The 23391-nt window shown below is 40.4% G+C and overlaps 1 protein-coding gene across 1 annotated transcript in view; it reads right to left on the reverse strand.

Annotated features, from left to right (window-relative positions):
• The window catches only part of LOC115220578 (hydrocephalus-inducing protein-like), a 175731-nt gene that overhangs the window by 134731 nt on the left and 17609 nt on the right, over positions 1 to 23391 (reverse strand). The window contains exons 8-13 of the mRNA XM_029790763.2: positions 22150 to 22351; positions 16820 to 16946; positions 15235 to 15734; positions 11209 to 11276; positions 6884 to 7202; positions 3367 to 3550 (exon numbers count right to left, since the gene is read on the reverse strand). Coding sequence (XP_029646623.2) covers positions 3367 to 3550; positions 6884 to 7202; positions 11209 to 11276; positions 15235 to 15734; positions 16820 to 16946; positions 22150 to 22351 — 1400 coding nt within the window. The remainder of the gene's footprint in view (positions 1 to 3366; positions 3551 to 6883; positions 7203 to 11208; positions 11277 to 15234; positions 15735 to 16819; positions 16947 to 22149; positions 22352 to 23391) is intronic.

Here is a 23391-nt window from a genome sequence, read left to right on the forward strand (position 1 = left end):
CCAGCATAGGAACATGTATCATACATCAAAATGAAGCTGGTCCTCTGTGGATCACATCCTTACTTCTTAACATAGCCACTGTTTCTCTCCAGAGCAATGTTCCACCTTCGAATGAGATCATGTATCCCTGCACTGTAAAATTCTGTTGACTGTTCTTTGAGCCACTTCTTCACTACAGTTTTCACTTCCTTGTTACTGGAATAATTTAGTGACTTCAGCCTATTATCTCTTCGGCGCCATGAAAGAGGGTTTGAGAGGCAAACATTATTCCAGTGACAAGGAAGTGAAAACTGTAGTGAAGGAGTGGCTCCAAGAACAGTCAACAGAATTTTATGGAGCAGGGATACATGCTCTCATTCGAAGGTGGAACATTGCTATTGAGAGAAACGGTGACAATGTTGAGAAGTAGAGATGTGATCCACAGAGGACAAGCTTCATTTTGATGTATGATACATGTTCCTGTATTGGTAATTATACCAGTCCTAAACAAAATGGCATTACTTTTTGACTCACTCTCATATATATATATATATATATATATATGTGCATGTGTAAAAGATTCGAGCGAGGTCGTTGCCAGTACCGCCTGACTGGCCCTCATGCCGGTGGCATGTAAAAAGCACCCACTACACTTTGGAGTGGTTAGTGTTAGGAAGGGCATCCAGCTGTAGAAACTCTGCCAGATCAAGATTGGAGCCTGGTGCAGTCATCTGGTTCACCAGACCTCAGTCAAAATCGTCCAACCCAAGCTAGCATGGAAAGTGGACATTAAATGATGATGATGATAATGTTCCTATTATGTTATGCCATTGTGGTTGTTTGATGATCTAGTGTTATGAAACATCCAATTGCACTCTGAACACCCCATGCAGAGTTCCAAACAATGGTTGTTTGGAATGGTAAAACATATGTACGAATAAATCATGTTAAGCTTGTATTTAAGATAATTTGACAGACATATGTATGTACCTGTACACACACACACACCTATTTCTTTACTACCCACAAGGGGCTAAACACAGAGAGGACAAACAAGGACAGACAAACGGATTAAGTCGATTAGATCGACCCCAGTGCGTAACTGGTACTTAATTTATCGACCCCGAAAGGATGAAAGGCGAAGTCGACCTTGGTGGAATTTGAACTCAGAACGTAACAGTACACAAAATACGGCTACACATTTCGCCCGGCGTGCCAACGTTTCTGCCAGCTCACATACACACACACCACTGGATTTTTGTCCTCACATTATTACATTATGAAAAATCTTCAAAAGAATTATTGATTTCATGCAATTACTTTGTATCTGAGTTCTGATGCTCGACTCCAGACTGAACAGTGAATGATAACAAAGTCCCCCAGGTCATTAGTACCATTACAGTGTCTATTACTAATCATTAATTGCTAATTAATAATTCAGTAAACAAGTGCTATGAAGAAGCAGCTGGAACAGGTATAATTATGGTGATTTGTGTGAATTTTATGAAACTTACCAAATTACAGATAATACAGCTTTAGAGAGCAATGAGTTTTGCTCTGCGGGCTTACCCTAAATATGCAACATGTTGACAAAATCCTTGAAAAGCCTCAATGTCATGCAGGGCAGGCCCTAAGGTTGTTGGTGCTCTGGGCAAGCTGAACTTTGGTGCCCTTACAAGTATAATTTTTAAAAACTTTCACAAAGAGAAAAACTGAAAATATAGACCTGAAAGCATATGGCACCCCGGGCAACTGCCCAAGTTGCCAGTACCTTCAGCCAGCCCTGGTTTCATGTGATCATCATTATAATTTAACATCAATTTTTTCCATACTTGCATGGGTTGGCAAGCTGGAGAGCTATACTAGGCTCCAATTGTCATTTTTGGCATGGTTTTTAAAGCTGGATGCTCTTCCTAATGCCAACCACTTTACAGTGTGTATTGGGTGTTTTTTACATGGCACCATCACCAGTGTTTTTGATGTGGAACCAGCACCAATGTGTTTTATGTGGTACCAGTACCAACAGGGTCACCAAGTACTTTGCAAGACAAAAACCCTCAACTGGGAGTGGGGTGAGTAGTATAGATGGGCTGTGGTTTTGTGCCAGTTGAGAGGGGACAGGTATAGGTATTATGGCGGTTTTCGGTTATTCTACCTTAGGCTTTCTCTTAGGTTATATTATTTTATTTGGCTTTTCTCTGAGTAAGGGAGAATATAATGATTCAACGTCACTTATACTAAAGTGTTATCATTATACCTAAAACCCTAACTACAGTTATAACGTCATAGAAACATATATGCATGAAACGCTATGAATATTAACGACATGTATGTTAAATATTTTCTTTGTGTCCTTTAAACCGCTATAAGAAAACATAAATTAAGGATTACAGAAATGCATACTTATTTATGCTCAGTTGAAAAACAAACATGAAGAGAAACATTTTCTTTTTAATTATTTTTATTATATAAATATAACATTTTATATTATTTACAGTAGGAAAGATAACTTTGTCGTGAAGAACAACTATAATTTCATTAACTAATTTCTCAATTCTAGCTAATACATTAACCAACAAATCAAAATAGATTTGTGATTAACTTAGACATGGCATGAAAATTTACCGATGTCTCAAAAGAGTGAGTGTCGTGGAGTTCAGTGACATCCAACAAACACTGATATTTTTCCCAAAATCCAGGGTTTTTATAACTGCTCAACTTGACTAAAAAGAATCAAAATCCATGACAATTATCCTTTACGAAACTTTTAGAATATTTATATGAGCAGTTATATTAACCAATGGAAAAAACGAAAATGATAATTCTTCGGCAAAGACATTATGTCATATTGCCAATTCGTGCCATAATTCAAAATGGCTAAAATGGTTATTGCTACAGTATCATCATCATAATCATCATTTAATGTCCGCTTTCCATGCTAGCATGGGTTAGACGATTTTGACTGAGGGCTGGCGAACCAGATGGCTGCACCAGGCTCCAATCTTGATCTGGCAGAGTTTCTACAGCTGGATGCCCTTCCTAATGCCACCCACTCCGAGAGTGTAGTGGGTGCTTTTTATGTGCCACCGGCACGGGGGCCAGTCAGGCGGTACTGGCAATGACCTCACTTGAATCTTTTTACACATGTCACTGGCACAGGTGCCAGTAGGCGACGTTGGTAACAATCACGCTCGAATGATGCCCTTTTACGTGCCACCGGCACGGAAGCCAGTTGGCTGCTCTGGCACTTGCTGTAACGTAGATACAGGGATACCCCAGTTGCAAAACAAAGTAGAGTGGGTTGGAGAGTAAGATAAATAGAGTGATACGTGAGAGAGATGATGGCCGAGATGTGCCAGGACAATCCTAAGTACAAAAGTAACTTACTGATGGTTCACTGCTACAGTATGAAATGCTTGACCATTTGTCAGGGTCTTGCGGCTCAAGATCATAACGAGCTCGGAGATTGGAGAGGTTTTGCAGCTTGACATACTGTGTGTAAGGATAGTTCAAGAAACATCGGTGGTACATCAAAACTGGATTCGCTACAACGACTGTGGGAACCAAGCATCTGGAAATTAATTTAATATATTCTTTAAAGATTAAGAAATTTTTGTGTGTTTTTATAAGTGTTGAGGATTAAGAGATTAGTGGCTAAATCTTGGCAAATAAATGGATATTCTTAATCACGACATTGAAGTGCATCAAGTGGAGAAGCTCCAGCTTGGAAGTTCAGGAGTTTTGAGGGAGTCTGGGGTTACTCCTTAGTCATCACACCCGCCAGGTTCACTCTGGCCTGGGGAGGCAGTACTGTCAAGGGTCTCAGTTAGGGGTCAAATAACAGATGATCCTGTGACTAAAATATACAAGATTCAAAGTAGAGCTGGGCCCTAGACATGTCACACAGGCCCAGACAGGGGGCTGGGTCCTAGACAGGTTACAAAGGTCCAGAAAGAGGCTGGACTCTAGATATTTCACACAGGCCCACTGGATGTGTAGGCATGCCCTGATGTCATGTAAACCAGTGCCCAACTGCCTATGGGTTTAATATGCCTCGTGCCTCAAGGGTAAACTCTGAAGGGCAGGAGACTAGCAGAGCAAATACGGTGGAGAAAGTAGAAGGCAACAGGGAACCACACTGTGAGGTGATTCCAAGAAAAATCAGGAGTCTTCAGACTTTGGCAAGGAGGTCCATGTTTGCTGATACCTGTAGGAATACCACATGGAGAGAGAGAAAGAAGGAGGCAGAAAGAGAGAAAGAGGGAGAGAGGAGGAAGAGAGAAAGAAAGAGAAATAGGGGAGAGAGAAAGGGAGGAAAGTGAAAGTGAGAGAGAATATATGTAGAAGTTGTAAAATTATGGTTTTGTGAGAAACTGCAATCTTTCAAATCTAATATTTTGATGATAAAATCATTTGTAATCTTTAAAAACAAAAGTTTGCAATTTCTGAAATATTTGCAACTTGAATTTTAAGACTTTGTCTGAGGAAAATGAATTTAAGAGATTTTTGTATTCTTTTAAGCGTCTCTTCCATAACATAAGTGCTTCAAATACTACAAAAAGTGTTTTCTCCATTGACTATACTACTACGTCATCGCCGGCATCATCATCATCAATATTATATCATCATCATTATTATTATTATATCATCATCATCATTATTATTATTATTATATCATCATTATCATCATCATCATTATTATTATATCATTATTATTATTATATCATCATCATTATTATTATTATTATATCATCATCATCATTATTATTATTATATCATCATCATCATCATTATTATTATATCATCATCACTATTATATCATCATCATTATTATTATTATTATTATTATTAAACCTTTTAGCATTTAAACCAACCATATCAGGCTGAAAGATTCTAAATGTTTTACAAGCAAACTCGCCAGATGTGACCATTTACACCCAGCTTACAATGTCCTAAAAATAAACAAACATATCATTTAAATCTCAAAGCTTCAAGATGAAGGCATGATTAATTCAAAACAATGAGAATAAATATTATATTTGACAGAGTAATCTGAATGGCCAAGGGTTAATGCCTACTTTACACATTGGCTAATTTGACAGGATCCAATGTGTCAGAGGATAGTCTCAAGCTTCAATATCTGTTTGTTGCAGGGTTTCTGCAGTGGGATGCCCTTCCTAACATCAACCACTTTACAGAATGTGAACTGAGTGGTTTTTACATGACACCAGCACAAGTGAGGTCACCCAGTAATTTACTAGACAAAGAAAAGAAGATTTCTCCTCATCTTGTTTGTTGTTAGCACAACATCTCGGCTGATATACCCTCCAACCTTCATCAGGTGTGTTGGGGAAATTTTGAACCTGGGTTCTCATTCCTAAGATTCGAAATTTCCCCAAGATACCTGATGAAGGCTGGAGGGTATATCAGCTGAAATGTTGTGCTAAAAACAAACAAGATGAGGACAAATATCCATCAAATGTAAATAATGTAAATAATTCCTCATCGCTTAAATATAGAAAGAAAAGGAAGCCCCCACCCCAACTGCACCCTATGGGAGAGGTGGCATCATGGCAGGTGCTGAGTGGTTAAAGTATGATAGAAAGACTGGCACAAATGTCTCACTGCAGAAGGAATAAATGGCCACCATGCCTTATACAGGAGTGGATAAGAGTAGTGGGAAAGAAGATGAAGTTGTTGGTGACAAATGTCAGAGCATACTCTCATCATCATCATGATTTAACGTCCATTGTCCATGCTGGCATGGGTTGGACAGTTTGACCAGGGATGGCAAGCTGGAAAGCTGCACCAGACTCCAGTCTGTTTTGGCATAGTTTTCTATGGCTGGATGCCATTCTTAATGCCAACCACTCTGTAATGGGTGCTTTTATGTGCCACCAGCATGGGTGCCATTTGTGTGACACTGGTATCTGCCACAACTGTGGTTTTACTTGGCTTAATGAGTCTTCTTCTCAAGCACAGCATAATGCCAAATGGACTCAGACATTATCTCTGTGAGGTCCAATGGTCGAAGCCTGACATAATACCAAATGATCTTGGTCCTTGCCTCTGTGAGGCCCAAAACTCAAAAGGCACTTTTACGTGCCACTGGCACGAGTGCCATTTGCATGACACTGGTATCTGCCACAAGTGCAATTTTACTTGACTTGATGGGTCTTCTTCTCAAGCACAACATAATGCCAAAGGTGTTGGTCATTACCTTTGTGAGGCCCAACGTTCAAAAGGAACTCAACCACTTTGCCTCCATGAGGTTCAACGCTTGATACAAAAAGGTGACTATAAGAGAGAATACAGAGTGAGGAGGAGGGGGGTAGGTGGATAAGTTTATAAGAGCATGTGAGAGAAAAGCTAGAGGTGATTAGGGATGGAGGTAAAGGTGTGGTCAATGGAAAAAATATGTAAGAGGGAGAAGGTAGAAGAGATAGCTCAAGAAGTATGTGGTGGCAAGTGGCACCACCTACAGGAAGCAGGAGGAAGTCCTTCTAAGACTCAGTATTAAGTTTAGACCTTTTGGCATTAGGAAGGGCATCCAGCTGCAGAAACTCTGCAGATTGGAGCCTGGTGCAGCCATCTGGTTCGCCAGTCCTCAGTCAAATCGTCCAACCCATGCAAGCATGGAAAGCGGACGTTAAATGATGATGATGATGATGATGATGGTTACTCTCTCAAATGAAATACTTATTGATGTACATTATTTTGAATTAATCATGCACTATCTCGTAGTTTTGCGATTTTGATGTGATTGTTTATTTTTAGAATAACATTGTAGGGTAGGTGTGAGAGACTGAATCTGGTCAGTCTCAACATAAAACAAGAAAGAATGTTTGAACCTGATATGGCTGGTTTACGCGCTAAAGGGTTAAATGCACTCATTTATGATTACCTGGCAGTAATAGGCATTGAGAACACTTGATCTGCGACATTAATGACATCCACGACAAGAGCCATTTCATATCGAGACACAGTGTTGGACACAAATTGAACGGTCACTTGGAGAGAACTCATTGCTTCAACAACGCCCTCTGATGGGATGATTTTAAATTCTTTGGGTGGTAAGGTTTGTTTATCAGCTCTCTTTGGATAAAAATTTCCTTTTATACTTGGAATACTGTCAACAATGCCATCTCCTGGCACATGGAGCCGAAAGTTCATTGGAATCAATGAAGTATTGTGCATTTGAAAGGTTTTCATGTACTGGAAGCCTGGAATTAATCACCAAAATAATTAAAATCTGTTGATAAAATATAGAGAAAAAAGCAATAATTAAGACTGAAATACTTTCTACGACAGCAAGCTGGCAGAATGATTATGATGCTGGAGAAAATGTTTAGCAGCATTTCGTCCATCTTCATGTTCTGAGTTCAAATGCCACCAAGGCTGACTTTACCCATCATCCCTTTCAGAACTGATAAAATGTGTACCAGTCATGTACTGGGGTCAATGTAATCAACTTACCACCTCCTCCAAACTTGCTGGCCTTGTGCCAAAATTTGAAACTAATATTAAAATACATGCCGGTGGCACGTAAAAAGCATCCACTACATTCTCGGAGTGGTTGGCCTTAGGAAGGGCATCCAGCTGTAGAAACACAGCCAGATCAAGATTGGAGCCTGGTGCAGCCATCTGGTTCACCAGCCCTCAGTCAAAATCGTCCAACCCATGCTAGCATGGAAAGCGGACGTTAAACGATGATGATGATGATGATGTTCTCCTTATGACTTATATAATCTGCATGTAATGTGACAGTCATCATCATTATCATTTGATAATGTCTCTCTTACATGTTGGCATCAGTTGGACTGATTGACAAGATCCAGCAAGCTGCAGGGCTGTGTCAAGCTCCAATGTCTGCTTTGGTACAGTTTCTATGGCTGGATGCCCTTCTTGGGGCCAACCACTTTACAGAGTGTATTGGGTGCTTTTTATATGGCACCAAACACAAGTGAGAGTGCCAAGAAATCTGCAACACAAGGAAAAAAAACCCACAACTAAGGGCGAAAAGCGGGAGGTGAGTTATTTGCCATGTGTTGAAAGACTAAAGTATGATAGATGGACAAGCAGAGGGGCCTTGCTGCAGACAAGATACATGGCTCCTTCATATTATACAAAGCTGAGTAAACACAACAGGCTTTCATTCAGTTTTCATCTATGAATTTAACTCTCAATGTATTTATCAACCCAAAGATACAACAAAAAAATTCTTGTTCAAGGTACCAGGCAATGGGATTGAACCTAAAACCACACGGCTGTGTTTAGCAGTGTAAAACATCCAATGAATTTCCAGTGTAAAAGGATGTTTGAACAAATTGGCTCAGTGGTACAATAGGGTGTTGGATTAATGGGCTTAAAGAACAAGGGTTCAAACTGACTGCCGGTCACTTAGTTGTTTTATCATGTTATGGCTGTTCAACTTATTGGAAAGAATAAACAGCAGATCAATGCAGCGGAAGCTTGACCTTGTCTTGATTGGCCTTGCTGGTGAATCCTGATACTCAGTCATACTATTCATTGAGTGTAAGTGGAGCTCAGTCATATAACATGTCATGAGTGAGATGAGTGGAGCTCAATTATATTACATGCCACGAGTGAGATGAGTGGAGCTCAGTCATATTACATGCCACGAGTGAGATGAGTGGAGCTGTCATATTTACATGTCACGAGTGAGATGAGTGGAGCTCAGTAATATTTACATGTCACGAGTGAGATGAGTGCAGCTGTCATATTTACATGTCACAAGTGAGATGAGTGGAGCTGTCATATTTACATGTCACAAGTGAGATGAGTGGAGCTCAGTCATATTACATATCACAAGTGAGATGAGTGGAGCTCAATCATATTTATGTCACCAGTGAGATGAGTGGAGCTCAGTCATATTACATGTCATGAGTGAGATGAGTGGAGCTCAATCATATTAAATGCCATGAGTGAGATGAGTGGAGCTGTCATATTTACATGTCACAAGCGAGATGAGTGGAGCTCAGTAATATTTACATGTCATGAGTGAGATGAATGGAGCTCAGTAATATTTACATGTCACGAGTGAGATGAGTGCAGCTGTCATATTTACATGTCACAAGTGAGATGAGTGGAGCTGTCATATTTACATGTCATGAGTGAGATGAGTGGAGCTCAGTCATATTACATATCATGAGTGAGATGAGTGGAGCTCAGTCATATTACATATCATGAGTGAGATGAGTGGAGCTCAATCATATTTATGTCACCAGTGAGATGAGTGGATCTCAGTCATATTACATGCCATGAGTGAGATGAGTGGAGCTCAGTCACATTTACATATCACAAGTGAGATGAGTGGAGCTCAGTCATATTACATGCCATGAGTGGGATGAGTGGAGCTCAGTCATATTTACATGTCACCAGTGAGATGAGTGGAGCTCAGTTGTATTTACATGTCACGAGCGAGATGAGTGGAGCTCAGTCATATTTGCATGTCACGAGTAAGATGAGTGGAGCTCAGTGATATTAAATGCCATAAGTGAGATGAGTGGAGCTCAGTCATATTTACATATCACGAGTGAGATGAGTGGAGCTCAGTCATATTACATGTTGTGTATGAAATGAATGGGATCTGTACATCCACCCCTCAACAAGGTGAAGGGTGGGTGTGGAGTAATTTGTTGAATCTTACAGTATAGTCTGAGCCAAACTCACATAATTGAAGTCATGGTTACAAGGTTCAGCAGCTCACTTTGTAGTCGTATGGTTCTGAGTTCAGTCTCACTACACGGCACCTTGGGTTGACCAAAGCCTTGTGAGTGCATTTGATAGACAGAGACTGAAAGAAGCCCAATATGTTTTTTATAAACCATACCAGTAAATTGGATGTTTAACACACCCCTTTGAAGGATTTCTTTTCCTCGGTGTGCGTGCGTGCGTTTGTGTGTGCATTCATGCGTGCATTTGTGCATCTTTGTGTCTGCGTCTGTCACCCACTGCCACTTGACAACTGGTGTTGGTGTGTTTATGTGCCTATAACTTAGCACTTTGATAAAAAGGGATCGATAAAATAAGCACCAGGCTTTAAAAATATAAGTACTGGGGTCGATTCATCCAACTAAATACTTGAAGGCAATGCCCCAGCATGGCCACAGTCTAATGACTGAAACATGTACAAGGTAGTATCAAAAAGTTCCTGGACTAGTTATGTAGCATGCCAACAGATGGCAGCACACAGTTGTGTGCACAGTGAGAGCTAGCATGAGGCAGTGTGCAGAGTGACATTGCTATGTTCACTTTGCAAGTTGTGAAATTTGTGTTTTTGTGATCATGTGTATGCTGTAGTCCGAGATAGTCATGGACAGGAAGTTGGAACAAAAAGCCAACGTGGAATTTTGCATGAAACTTGGGAAGTCTGCTACAGAGACATTGAGTATTCTTTGGAAAGCTTTTGGTGATGAGGCAATGGGGCATATGCAATGTTTCAAGTGGCATGGGTGCTTCAAAAGCAGAAGAATGTCCATGGAAGACCTACCACAAATGTTGACCCCGGAAATGTGGAGAAAATTCATCAGCTTGTGCCTGAGGATCGTCGGAGGACAATCAGTGATGTTTTGAAGTGATTGAGGGAGGACATTCGGTGAAAGCAACTGGATCTGTAGAGCACAAAGAATTGGATTCTTCACAACAACAATGCACCCTGTCACCATGAGTTTCTTGCCAAAAACAACATGGCATTGCTTTCACACCCACCCTATTCACCAGATTTAGCACCTGTGAACTTCCATAACTTCCCTAAGATGGAAAATGCAGCTCAAAGGTCACCATTTTAACACCATTGTCGAAATCCAGAACAAATTGCAGAAGGTCCTCGACTTGCTTACGGAAAATGACTTCCAGGCTGGATACCAAAAGTGGCAGGAACACTGGGACCAGTGTATTGCTGCACAAGGTGACTATTTCAAAGGAGATAATGATGATGATGTTAAAATTTTGGTAAATAAGTTATTTTTTATTAAACATAACTAGTCTGGGAACTTTTTGATACCACCTCGTAGCAGGAAAGAAGGTCCCTATAACTTGGTAGGTTGGCAAAAGAAACCAATCCAATGAATGCCAGACTTAAAAAAACAAGGTTAATTTGTTCAAATAAACCCTTCAAAGACAATACCCCAGTATGGCCTATGCCCAATGAGTGAAATAAGTAAAAGATAAAAAAATACAAAAAATTACAGCCAAAAACAGACTTACCATAGGATACATTGCCAAACTCCAGTTGTGCCACATCAAAATGGAAAGTTGGACCAATTACAGATCCTCTACAAAAAGAAGAGCAAACATTTTAATATGGAAATAAAAAATATTATCTTTACAAGCATTAATGACTTTCCTTAATTATTAAACAAATGACAAACTTTAATATTTAATAAAACAATAAAAAATTTCGGTAATTATATTACAAGAAAAAAAACCAGACGATGATGTGAATATATATGTATATAAACTTAGATAAATTTAGATATGTTTCGACCAAAGATTGGTCCAGGCCATGTCTAACTTAATAGCACCACCTGATAGGATTATTCGAATCCTGTTTAAGTCAAGTTTTGTTTATGGTCCATTCAAGTAGTGAGTTCTTGTTGGGTGAGTTGTATCCAATTATGGGTGGCTTATCTGGTATTCTTTGAAGGAATCTATCCAGACTCCGTTTAAAGTTGATGGGATCCTTTTCCTCTTTGATCTCCCTCAGGACAATGTTAAATAGGGCAGGGCCTGTTGAGGAAAAGAAATTATGTTGCAGTGTACATGTATGTTGTGATCTTGAATTGGACAGGGGACATATGGCCCGTGGTCCCAGTCTTGGATGAACCTTGAAGCTAATGTTAAGGTCGTTTGGGCAAATTTGGCAGTATATTCTCCATATCGTACAAATGATGTACCGCTCACGGCGACGCTGGAGAGAGTAAAGTTTCAAGGCTTTAAGGCGATCCCAATAATCGAGAGCAGCCATGCCTTCAATTCGTTTAGTGAGTGCCCTCTGGGGTGACTCAATACTGGAGATGTTTTGTCTTGTATGGGGAGACCACAGTGGGCAGCAATATTCGAGGTGTGGCCGTACAAAGGAGGAGAAAAGTGGTATGATGACACCTTGTTCTCTGGACCGGAAATTTCTTAAGATCCAGGAACTCATCCTACGAGCTATATCGACCTTCTTGTTGATGTGTGCACTCCAACTGAGATCGTCATCAACAATTACACCCAGGTCTCTGAAATTGTTAGAGGCTGTGAGCGGTTCCCCTGAAGGAAGAGAGTATGGCTGTTTTAGTGAGGAATTTCTTCCAAAATGCATCAGCTCAAATTTTCCCTCATTCAGTTACATTTTGTTTCTGTCTGCCCATTGACTCACAGCATATAGATCAGACTGGAGTTGAGTTCGGTCTGCTTCTTCATTGACGATTTGCTGGAGCTTAGTGTCATCAGCAAATATTTTCACTTTGCAGTAATGTACGACACTGGAAAGGTCGTTTATGTAAATTATGAAGAGTAGCGGACCCAAGACAGTCCCCTGGGGAACACTGCTGGTGACTTTTGCTGGGCTTGAGTGGACTCCATCAACTACAACATGTTGTGTTCTATTCGCCAGGAAATACTTAATCCAGTGTAGAACTTTTCCACGGATTCCAACATTTGCCAATTTTGAGAGTAGGATATTATGGTCAACCCTGTCGAACGCTTTACTGAAGTAAAGATATATGATGTCAGAGTTCGAACCTGTTCCCAGGGCTTTGAGTACATCTTCAATGTGGTGTAAGAGCTGTGTTAGACAGTCCCTGCCACAGTGAAAGCCATGCTGATTTGCATTTAGGAGTTTGTGGGTCTCCAGGAAGTCAGCTATCCTTGATCTTAACACTCTTTCAAACACTTTAATGATGTGGGAGGTGAGTGAGATTGGGCGATAGTTAACTGCGAGGGATCTGTTTCCCCTGTTTGAAAACCGGGATGACCGACTGGGATAGAAACTGTTTCGGTATATAACCTGCGCCTAGCGAATTTCTCCAGAGGTTGGTCAGAGGGGCTGCAAGTTGGTGTCTACATTCCTTCAGGAGACTAGCGGGGAATCTATCAGGGCCTACAGCAGAGTAGTATTTGACCACATTTATTGCTGCTACGATGTCAGTGGCAGTGAAGGTTATGTCTGAGATTTTATGTTGGGAGTCAACTTCGTTCGCTTCTCTTACGTCAATATATATATATATAAACAACTTATAAACAAGGGCAAAAGAAATAAATTCTAATGCCAAATATTCCGAAAATAGACAATTCGTCAATAACTATATAATTTATCGCTATAAGTATGCGTCTCAAAGTAAGCTGACAGAAATTTCGAAAAAATTCTGTTATTATCGTATTGGTACCAATTTCAGAGTTAATTCATAAGAATTTTCTCCTCGTCAGCGATAAATACAGTAAGAAATAAATGAAATACTTACCCATGGAAAAAAGCAAACACTAAGTCATGAGCACACTTAAGTATCCCAAATATATCCAAAATAGAAATTCTCCAGCACACCTCGAGACACGTGCGATCGGCTTGAAAACTTCTGGACACTTTTACATATATATATATAGGATTGAATAGAATCTAGGCACATCAACACATTGGACACCAGAAAGGCTAGGTGCAATAGGAAAGGGTTCATAGTGATGTAAACCAACCATGAAGGTATTTTGTGTTAGTAAGATATTGTAGACATGTAAGTACCAAATCTAATTTAAACCAAAGATCTGACTCAGGGCTGGTTCTAAGTGTGGCATAGGTATAAAAAAAAAAGAACGTAAATTGGGCTTAAAATTTCTGACAGCCATTTTGGTAGAATTTTGTTGATGTATTCATAGATTACATCATAGCATATAAAGCATCATTTTCAGGTAAAATTTTCAACAGGTATGAACAGGTGAGATAATACTTTGATGATAATGAATCTAACCAACATACTGAATGTTGGTTGGATTCATTATAGACAATATGCTATGATGTAATCTGTGAATACATCAACAAAATTCTACCAAAACAGCAGTCAGAAATTTGAAGCCCCATTTGTGTTCTTATATATATATATATGAGAGAGAGAGAGAGAGAGGTAATGGTGTCAGTAAGACCCAAATGTGTCAGGTAATGCTGAGTAAGTGCTATGGATAGACCATAGTTAAGCTCCAGGTTCGGTGAGTCCAACGTAGGTCATATATCAGCTTTTTTATATAAAAATTATTTTTTTCAGAATGAGATAAAAAATCAAGGGTGTGAAGAATATAGAACATTTATAAATAGGTCTTACAGTTGTTTCCATGATATAATAAATATCCTGGAAACAGCTGTAAGACCTATTTATAAATGTTCTAAAATCTTCACACACTTGATTTTTTATCTCATTCTCAAAAAAAAAATTATATATATATATATATATATATATATACCGGATGTCGCTTCTCATACCACCATTATAGGTGTCTACTCTTCGAACCCCCCTCTTCAATATGCTATTTCACCATGCATTACCCCTCTCGTGATATCCTACGTTCTACTTGTCTAGAACCTGTCATCGTTTCTCCGAACACCCCTCCCCACTGGTGCTCCCCTATATTTCTGCACCCCCCCCCCACAAAAAGCACCATCCGAACGTGGCCGATGCCAGCACCGCCCCGACTGGCTTCTGTGCAGGTGGCACATAAAAAGCACCAACTGACCGTGGCTGATGCCAGACCCCTCTGGCACCTGTGCAGGTGGCACGTAAAAAGCACCCACTACACTCGCGGAGTGGTTGGCGTTAGGAAGGGCATCCAGCTGTAGAAACACTGCCAGACCAGACTGGAGCCTGGGGCAGCCACTGGCTCCCCAGACCCCGGTCGAAACCGTCCAACCCGTGCTAGCGCGGAAAACGGACGTTAAACGATGATGATGATGATGATGATGTGCTTTTAATGATGTGATTTCTGAAGAGCAGTGATTCCTTCAACACAAAAATATTGCAATATGTAGTTCTTAGACAAAATAGAGAATGGTGAAATTTCTAGTCAAATGTTCTTCCACATTTGGGAATTTTCAGTTCTCCAAGCCTACATTTAACACACACACACACACACACAACACAGCTTCAAAAAAAGTCTGCCTCAACAAACTCCATCTAACCCATACAAGCATGAAAAAATAAATTTTAAAACAATGAAGATGATGAAAATCAAAAACCCATTTCTACTTTTTTTTATTTTCAAACTCACCTGAATTTGAGTTCCACAGGTTGAGGTAGACCCTCCACCTGAAATTTGAAGACTTCGTCAAAATCTCCTAAACTACTTCCTTGAAACTTCACTCGTATTGCTTGGTGACCTCCCGGTTGTACTACGCCATTATTCGGGTTGAAAGTGAAATAGGAAGCAAAGGCAGAGAAACTCTTTTGGATAACATAACTGGCAAGAATCTGTCCGTGATTGGCTAAAATCACTTCATAGTAATGACAGGAACCAATGAAAATCGGTCCAACATTCATGATATTCACAGACAGCTGAACTTTGGGTCCTTTCCCTTCACCACGCAACTGCAATGGAAGACGGTTCTCCCGACCAGTGATTTCACAATATGCAGTTTTAATATAAGACTTTGCTTCCAATGGTTTGAACATGATATTTATTTGCATCGTTTGGTTAGGCCAAATCTCTCCTTCAATTGGTTCAATCTTGAAGACTTCATCGTAAAACAGACCACTGCCATCTTCAATCAACTGTAAAGTAATAACAAGAGTCATATTTGTGATACAAACAATTTCAAGATAACAATTATTTCCAGTAAAACCATCAATGAGATGCAGCATGAAGTTTTGTCAGTGAACAGGTCGCAGTCTCAAATTGCCGAAAATATTTTGACAAATTAAATTTAAATGTTGAAATGAATCTAACGGTTTTTGTGTACTTCTTAAATGGCTTATAAACACCTTCCACGCAGCAATTGTTTTCGTTCCAGCACACGATCTCAGATCAAGTCACTCGTTATGCAAGTACATCTCCGTAACATCAATGAGTAACTTGCTAGAAAATTGAAAAAAAAAACACTTCATTTCTAATACAATCATGGATTGGACGGATTGACAGGAGCTGACAAGCTGGAGAGCTGCACCAGGCTTCAATTGTCTGTTTTTACAGGTTTTTACAGCTGGATGCCCTTCCTAACACCAATCACTTTACAGAGCGTACAGAATATACAATAGATATATCATCATCATCATTGTTTAACATACACTTTCCATGCTAGCATGGGTTGGACGGTTTGACTGAGGACTGGTGAACCAGATGGCTGCACCAGGCTCCAGTCTTGATCTGGCAAAGTTTCTACAGCTGGATGCCCTTCCTAATGCCAACCACTCCAAGAGTGTAGTAGGTACTTTATATGTGCCACCGGCATGAGGGCCAGTCAGGCGGTACTGGCAATGACCTTGCTCGAATCTTTTTACACATGCCAACAGTACAGGTGCCAGTCAGGCAACGCTGGTAACAATCACGCTCGAATGGTGCCTCTTACATGCCACTGGCACGGAAGCCAGTTAGTCACTCTGGCAACGATCACGCTTGGATGGTGCTCTTAGCACCCTACTAGCACAGGACACAAGTGCCAGTAAGGCAAAGCTGGTAATGATCACACTCAAATGGTGCCTTTTATGTGCCACTGGCATGGAAGCCGGTTAGCCGCTCTGTCAACGATCACACTCGAATGGTGCTCGTGCCCGTCACTGAATTTCACTTTGATTTTATTTTCTAATTAGTAGACGGAAATGGTTACAATACGGTTTTTCATTATATTGAAGAGACTTACCTTTCTCCTGTTCAGATAGGAACGGTTCATTACAGAGATCTTGTCATTTAATGAAGGATCTCCAGTATAATCTTGTATAAAGTTTTCTATCTCAGTTTGCCTTGTTTCTTCAATATCAGAGACAAATCTTGAAATATACAAAAGAAAGGAAAAAGGAAAAACTGATATATATATATATTCAAAAACAAAATAGAAACATAATGAGTCTACATTCATCCAGATTGCAAAAACAGAAGCACTGAGAAATTATTAAGTGTTTATTGATGATGTATCTTGAAGTGAATTTAGTTACATACGAGGGGGTACCCAAATATAAGTGGAAACATTCTCTGTAGGGCAAGCCCATTGTGGTTCAGGCTTCTGCCCCTAGAAGCCACTTGATGCAGCCCTCAGGCATCAGTCTGCCAACCAGTGGTGCCAAGTGGAATCGTTCTGCCATGTGGTGCATCTTTGTTTTACAGTGCTTCTCTCCTGATTTTTGCTATGACTGAAATGAAGGAACAGCATGCTTCCGTGAAATACTGTTTTCGGCTGGGAAAAACAGCAGCTGAAACAGTTGTCATGCTTCAAACAACCTATAAGGATGACGCCATGATCAAAACAAGTTTACGAGTGATTTTCACACTTTAGGAATGGTGACTTGTTGCTTCAAGACCAACCTCATACAGGGTGACTGTCGACCTCCCAAACAAATGAAAACATCATGGAAATTCATGAACTGATCTTGGAGGACCATCACCAAACGGTTGATGAACTTGTTGATATGTCTGGTGTGCCCTGCGGATGGTCCCAACGAATTTTGAGTGAGGAATTGTGAATGAAAAGAGTTGCAGCAAAATTTAGTGCCTCACTTACTCACGGAAGATCAACAGCAGTCAAGACTGAATGTGTTGAGAACTGAAAGAACTTTTGGAAGTTGATCTGAACCTTTTTACAAAGGTCATCAGAGGTGATGAAACCAGGTGTTACAGCTAGGACCTGGAAACAAAGCAGCAATCAACTCAACAGAAGCATTCAATGTCACCACATTCCCAAAAAAGCATGTCAAGTGAAGTCCAATGTCAAGATGATCCTAATTTGTTTCATTGATGTGAAAGGAATTGTTCATTCAGAATTTGTTCCTCCTGGTCAAACTGTTAACCAGACATTTTACTTGGCAGTTCTGAAGCATTTGTGAGATGTGGTGAGATGAAGATGCCCCAACCAATGGCAAAGTGGAGAGTGGTGGTTTCATCAGGACAATGCACCTTTGCACACTGCCTTGAATGTGAGACAATTTTTGATCAAAAATGGCATGACCCCCATTTACCCATCCTCCCTATTCACCTGATCTTGCAACTTTTTTTGTTCCCCCCATTGAAAAATGTCCTTAAAAGAAAAAGTTTTGCAGATGTGGAAGAGGTGAAGAAAAAGAGAACATCATCATCACCATCATCATCATTGTTTAACATCCGTTTTACAAGCTGGCATGGGTTGGACGGTTTGACTGAGGCCTGGAAAGCCAGGAGGCTGCACCAGGCTAGGTATTAAAAGACATCACATTGCAAGAGTTTCAGGATTCCTTCAAACAATGGAAAACAAGTCTGAACCGATGCATTGCTTCAAATTGAGAAGACTTTGAAGGCAGTAAAAGTGTAAACATGTAAAACTAAGTGAATAAAAGATTATTGCAAAATTCTGGTTTCTTTTAGGAATGCCCTCATATAATAATTTATATTACATGGGTTTAACCTTTTAGCAATTAAACTGGTCATATCTGGTCAAAATATTCTACTTTATGTTCAGACTGGCCAAACATGGCCTCTCGCACCTACCCTACAGTATCATTCGAAACATATACAATGACATCGCAGTTCTATATTTAAGAGATAAGGAATTATGTACATTATTTACATTTGACGGCTATTTGTCCTCATCTTGCTTGTTGTTAACATTTCGGCTGATATACCCTCCAGCCTTCATCAGATGTCCTGGGGAAATTTCAAACCTGGATTCTCATTCCCAAGGTATTTTTCGATATTATTATTATTATATTATTATTATTCAGGTCACTGCCTGGAATTGAACTCGGGATCTTGGGGTTAGAAGCCCGCGCTCTTAACCACTACACCCACGGACATATAGTATAGTGGTTAAGAACACGGGCTACTAACACCAAGATTGCGAGTTCAATTCCAGGCAGTGACCTGAATAAAAATAGCAGCAGCAGCAGCAACAACAACAACAACAACAGCAACAGCAACAACAACAACAATATCAGAAAATACTTTAGGAATGAGAACCTAGGTTCGAAATTATACCAAGTCACCTGATGAAGGCTGGAGGGTATATCAGCTAAAACATGTTAGCAACAAACAAGATGAGGACAAATATCCGTCAAATGTAAATAAGATAAATAATGTGCAATCACATCATTGAAATTTCAAAGCTACAAGACAATGCAGGATTAATTCCAAATAACAGAGAAATCTGAATGCTAAAGGATTATTAAATGCCCTTGGATGGCAAGAAGGCCTGCCAGTAGGATCGGAACCACATACCTTGTGTAAATGAGATGTGCTGCAAGTTATACTAAAGCAACCTTCTGTCTTTCTTCCCTCAAACTAAATGATTTAATCTTAATTTTACTAATGAGAAAATCTATAGTTTGATGCTCTTCCTAACATCAACCACTTTACAGAGGGTACAGGATGCCTTTAATGTGGCACCCAGCACCAATACTTTTTACATGGCACTAGCACCAGTGCTTTGCATTTTACAGAGTGTATGGGGGGGGGGCTTTCTATGTGGCACCAGCACTGGTGATTTTTATGTGGCACCAGCACCAGGGGGTTGCCAAGTGACCTGCAAGACAAAGACCTCTCAGCTGGGAGAGGGAGGGTTGTAAGATTTTAACTTGATTAATAATCCCTCAGTTACCATGTTTCTGTTGAAAGACAAAATTTTTTTAATTAATTTTTAAAATAATGAAGATTTAGGCGCAGGAGTGGCTGTGTGGTAAGTAGCTTGCTTACCAACCACATGGTTCCGGGTTCAGTCCCACTACATGGCATCTTGGGCAAGTGTCTTCTGCTATAGCCTCGAGTCGACCAATGCCTTGTGAGTGGATTTGGTAGACGGTAACTGAAAGAAGCCTGTCGTATATATCTTTATATATAAAAGTGAGATTGTGTGCTGTCTGTCTCTTACGATTTAGATTCCTAACTACTACCACATTTTGCGGTGCAGTTTAACCAAAACCGGGTATCTTATAGTCGTGATTCATATCAAGCCCTTCTGGGTATTAGCGCGCGTCTACGATGAGTCTACGATTTAAAAAAAAATTTACCATCAATTTTTCCCATTTTTAATGCAGTTTTGGCATATATAAGGGAAGTAACTCTCTAAAAATTTATTATTAAATCTCAGAACGTAAAAAGCTACAGTAACACCCCCCCCTTTGTGGTTAGCCATAATGAGATGGCTATTATACTTTACATCTCTAAAAATGCTTATATAGTTATTTCCTTTACAAACCCGAGAAACGCCTGGCGATACTGCTAGTATGTATATATATATATGTATGTATGTGTGTGTATATGTTTGTGTGCCTGTGTTTGTCCCCCTAGCATTGCTTGACAACCGATGCTGGTGTATTTATGTCCCCGTCACTTAGCGTTTCGGCAAAAGAGACCGATAGAATAAGTACTGGGCTTACAAAGAATAAGTCCCGGGGTCGATTTGCTCGACTAAAGGCAGTGCTCCAGCATGGCCGCAGTCAAATGACTGAAAAAAGTAAAAGTATAGTAAAGTAAAGTATTTTAGTAAAATAACATGTTCGTTTGTAGAAAGTAATATCAGAAGGCAAAACATTGTTATTTATTATATGCACACATGTGCGGATAAGAATCATCATATGTGGCCAGAATATGCATGCAGTTACTCAGGGAAGCCATAATTTACGTTTTTAAACCGATATATAACGGCAGGCGGTGGTACTGCACTAGCTGTTTGTTTTCTTGTTGAGCGAAGCGGTCTTCATCCCAGGCCTCGCAAGATCGCACCTCAGGATTGTCTGTGGTGGGAGAAGTCCAAAATGTGGTCCTTTGCTATTCGTAAGACCTGCAGAAGAGAAAGCAGGTCAACCCCCGACACCGAGGGCATCGACGGATGGATGAATGCACATCCAGGCTCAGCGGTTGCGTAGGAAGTCAGGGACAAGAAACAGGAAGAAAGAGTAAGAGAAAGTTGGAGCGAAAGAGTACAACAGGGGTCACCACCACCCCCTGCCGGAGCCTCGTGGAGCTTTAGGCGTTTTCGCTCAATAAACACACAACGTCCGGTCTGGGAATCAAAACCGTGATCCTCCGACTGCGAGTCCACTGCCCTAACCACTGGACCATTGCACCTCCACAGCAGTTCTATACCTTCTCCAATTTCTAATCCTGAAATCTTCCACTAGCTGTTGGAAGAACCTGAGGAGTTAACATGTTCTAGAATGAACACTGCATGACACTGACTGTTCAGGAGTTGATAAGTCAAGATATCATAATTCCACAGTGAGTAAGTAGCATGAAGTGGGTGATGGATGGATGGCATAGTGAACTTAAAGTAATCCCACAGTTGGTAAAGATATCTGAAGGTGTATGTTATGGAAAAGTGGTGTTGAAGGCCTAGCGCCTTCCTGGTAACTAATGGCTGACTGGAGCAGAATTCCTTTTTTTATAGCTGTGTGATCATCTCCAATTGGCTGCAGTTGCCAAAGCACAACCCTGCTAATCCGCAAAAACAAAATAGGGATTCCTTTACTCACAACAGCATCATCATCATCGTTTAACGTCCGCTTTCCATGCTATCATGGGTTGGACGATTTTGACTTGAGGATTTGTGAACCAGATGGCTGCACCAGGCTCCAATCTTGATCTGGCAGAGTTTCTACAGCTGGATGCCCTTCCTAACGCCAACCACTCTGAGAGTGTAGTAGGTGCTTTTTATGTGCCACCAGCATGGGAGCCAGTTAGGTGGTACTGGCAATGACCTCACTCGAATCGTTTTACGCATGCCACCGGCACAAGTGCCAGTAAGGCAACGTTGGTAATGATCACGCTCAAATGGTGCCCTTTTACATGCCACCGGCACAGAAGCCAGTTGGCTGCTCTGGCAACGATCACGCCCGGATGGTGCTCTTGGCACCCTACTAGCACGGGGCACAAGTGCCAGTAAGGCGACGCTGGTAACAATCACACTACAGGTATGAATATAGATCATTTTAAAATGAGATGATTCTATCATGGAACTAGGGGCAGTCTCAGGGTAGTTGGTATGAAAAGGGTAAATAAAAAAGACCATACCTTTCTTTTTGCTCTATCTCATCAATCCACGTAGGAAAATTAGTCCATTTGTATTTGGCAACAACATTTGTCCGATTGTGAATAAATACACTTCTCTGATTGGTCAGAGAGATAAAAGTATTTTCAATACGAACCGAGTTTCTGTCCAAGCGTATGTTTATGTCTTGGGCAACAGCATGCAGTTCTATGAACAAAACTTCACCTATAAACAGAGAAACATCCTTTTTAGGAAAAGAAAATCATCTCCACCACCACAAGCTGAGGGAGGTGGTGGGGTCAATGAATATAAGCTGAAGGGAAAGGTAGAGAAGGGCAGGTGGTGTCTGTAGAGATTAGAGTAGTAGAGTGGATGTAGTGAATGGTGACAAGGATGGAGGGAGTGAGCAATGATACATATGAGATGAAGGGAAGATGGGGGAGAGTAAGTGATGACTGACAGCACAGAAGGGGATGAAAAGCAGTAGAATAGTAATAATTATACTGTGGACAAGGGAGATGACATATGGGTTGAAAGAGTGTGAGGGGAGAGGCAAACAGTGTATGGGGAAGTGAGAAATGTATGGTGGTGTAGGAAAGACAACTTGGGAGCACAGTAGTGTGATCAATGTAAAATGTCAGAGGAGAGGGACAATATCAAGAATGAAGACTGGATGTCAAGTGATGTGGTTCAAGGTAGTGAGAAAGATAACTGGTATCAGAGAAAAAAAATGATGAAATTAGCAGTTCTCATCTAATTTAATTACAGCAGCAGAATATTACAGTTAGGTAGGTGATGGAGGAGTCAGTGTGGAGAAGTAGTGGGTGGTGGTGAAGGCTTGAGGAGGAAACTGGGTGAGCAGCCTAGATGTGTGTGTGTGTGTGTGTCATTATTCACTTTATTTCAAGATTAGTTGCCAATAAAGAACTGGTTTCTAACCTAGATCCAAGGCTCCTTTATTGGAATTTCAACAACAACAGAGTATGTATGTATGTGCATGCATGCAGATTTGTATGTTTTGCTCTATGTATGTATTCTCATACATATTATTACATATCTAGACATACTCATATATATTTAAATGAAAAACTTCTGGAAACTTTTACAGATTTTTTCAGTTCCACTGATGCATTGGATCTTTAGTCTTCGAATTAGTTTTCTCCTTTCTGGTTTTGAGAAGCCTAATTTCTCAAGATTGGTACTTAGGCAGTGTGTTACATATCCCAGGGCTCCAATAATTACAGGTATATACCTGCACTTGTAGT

The sequence above is a fragment of the Octopus sinensis genome, linkage group LG1, assembly GCF_006345805.1.
Source record: "Octopus sinensis linkage group LG1, ASM634580v1, whole genome shotgun sequence".
NCBI lineage: Eukaryota > Metazoa > Mollusca > Cephalopoda > Octopoda > Octopodidae > Octopus > Octopus sinensis.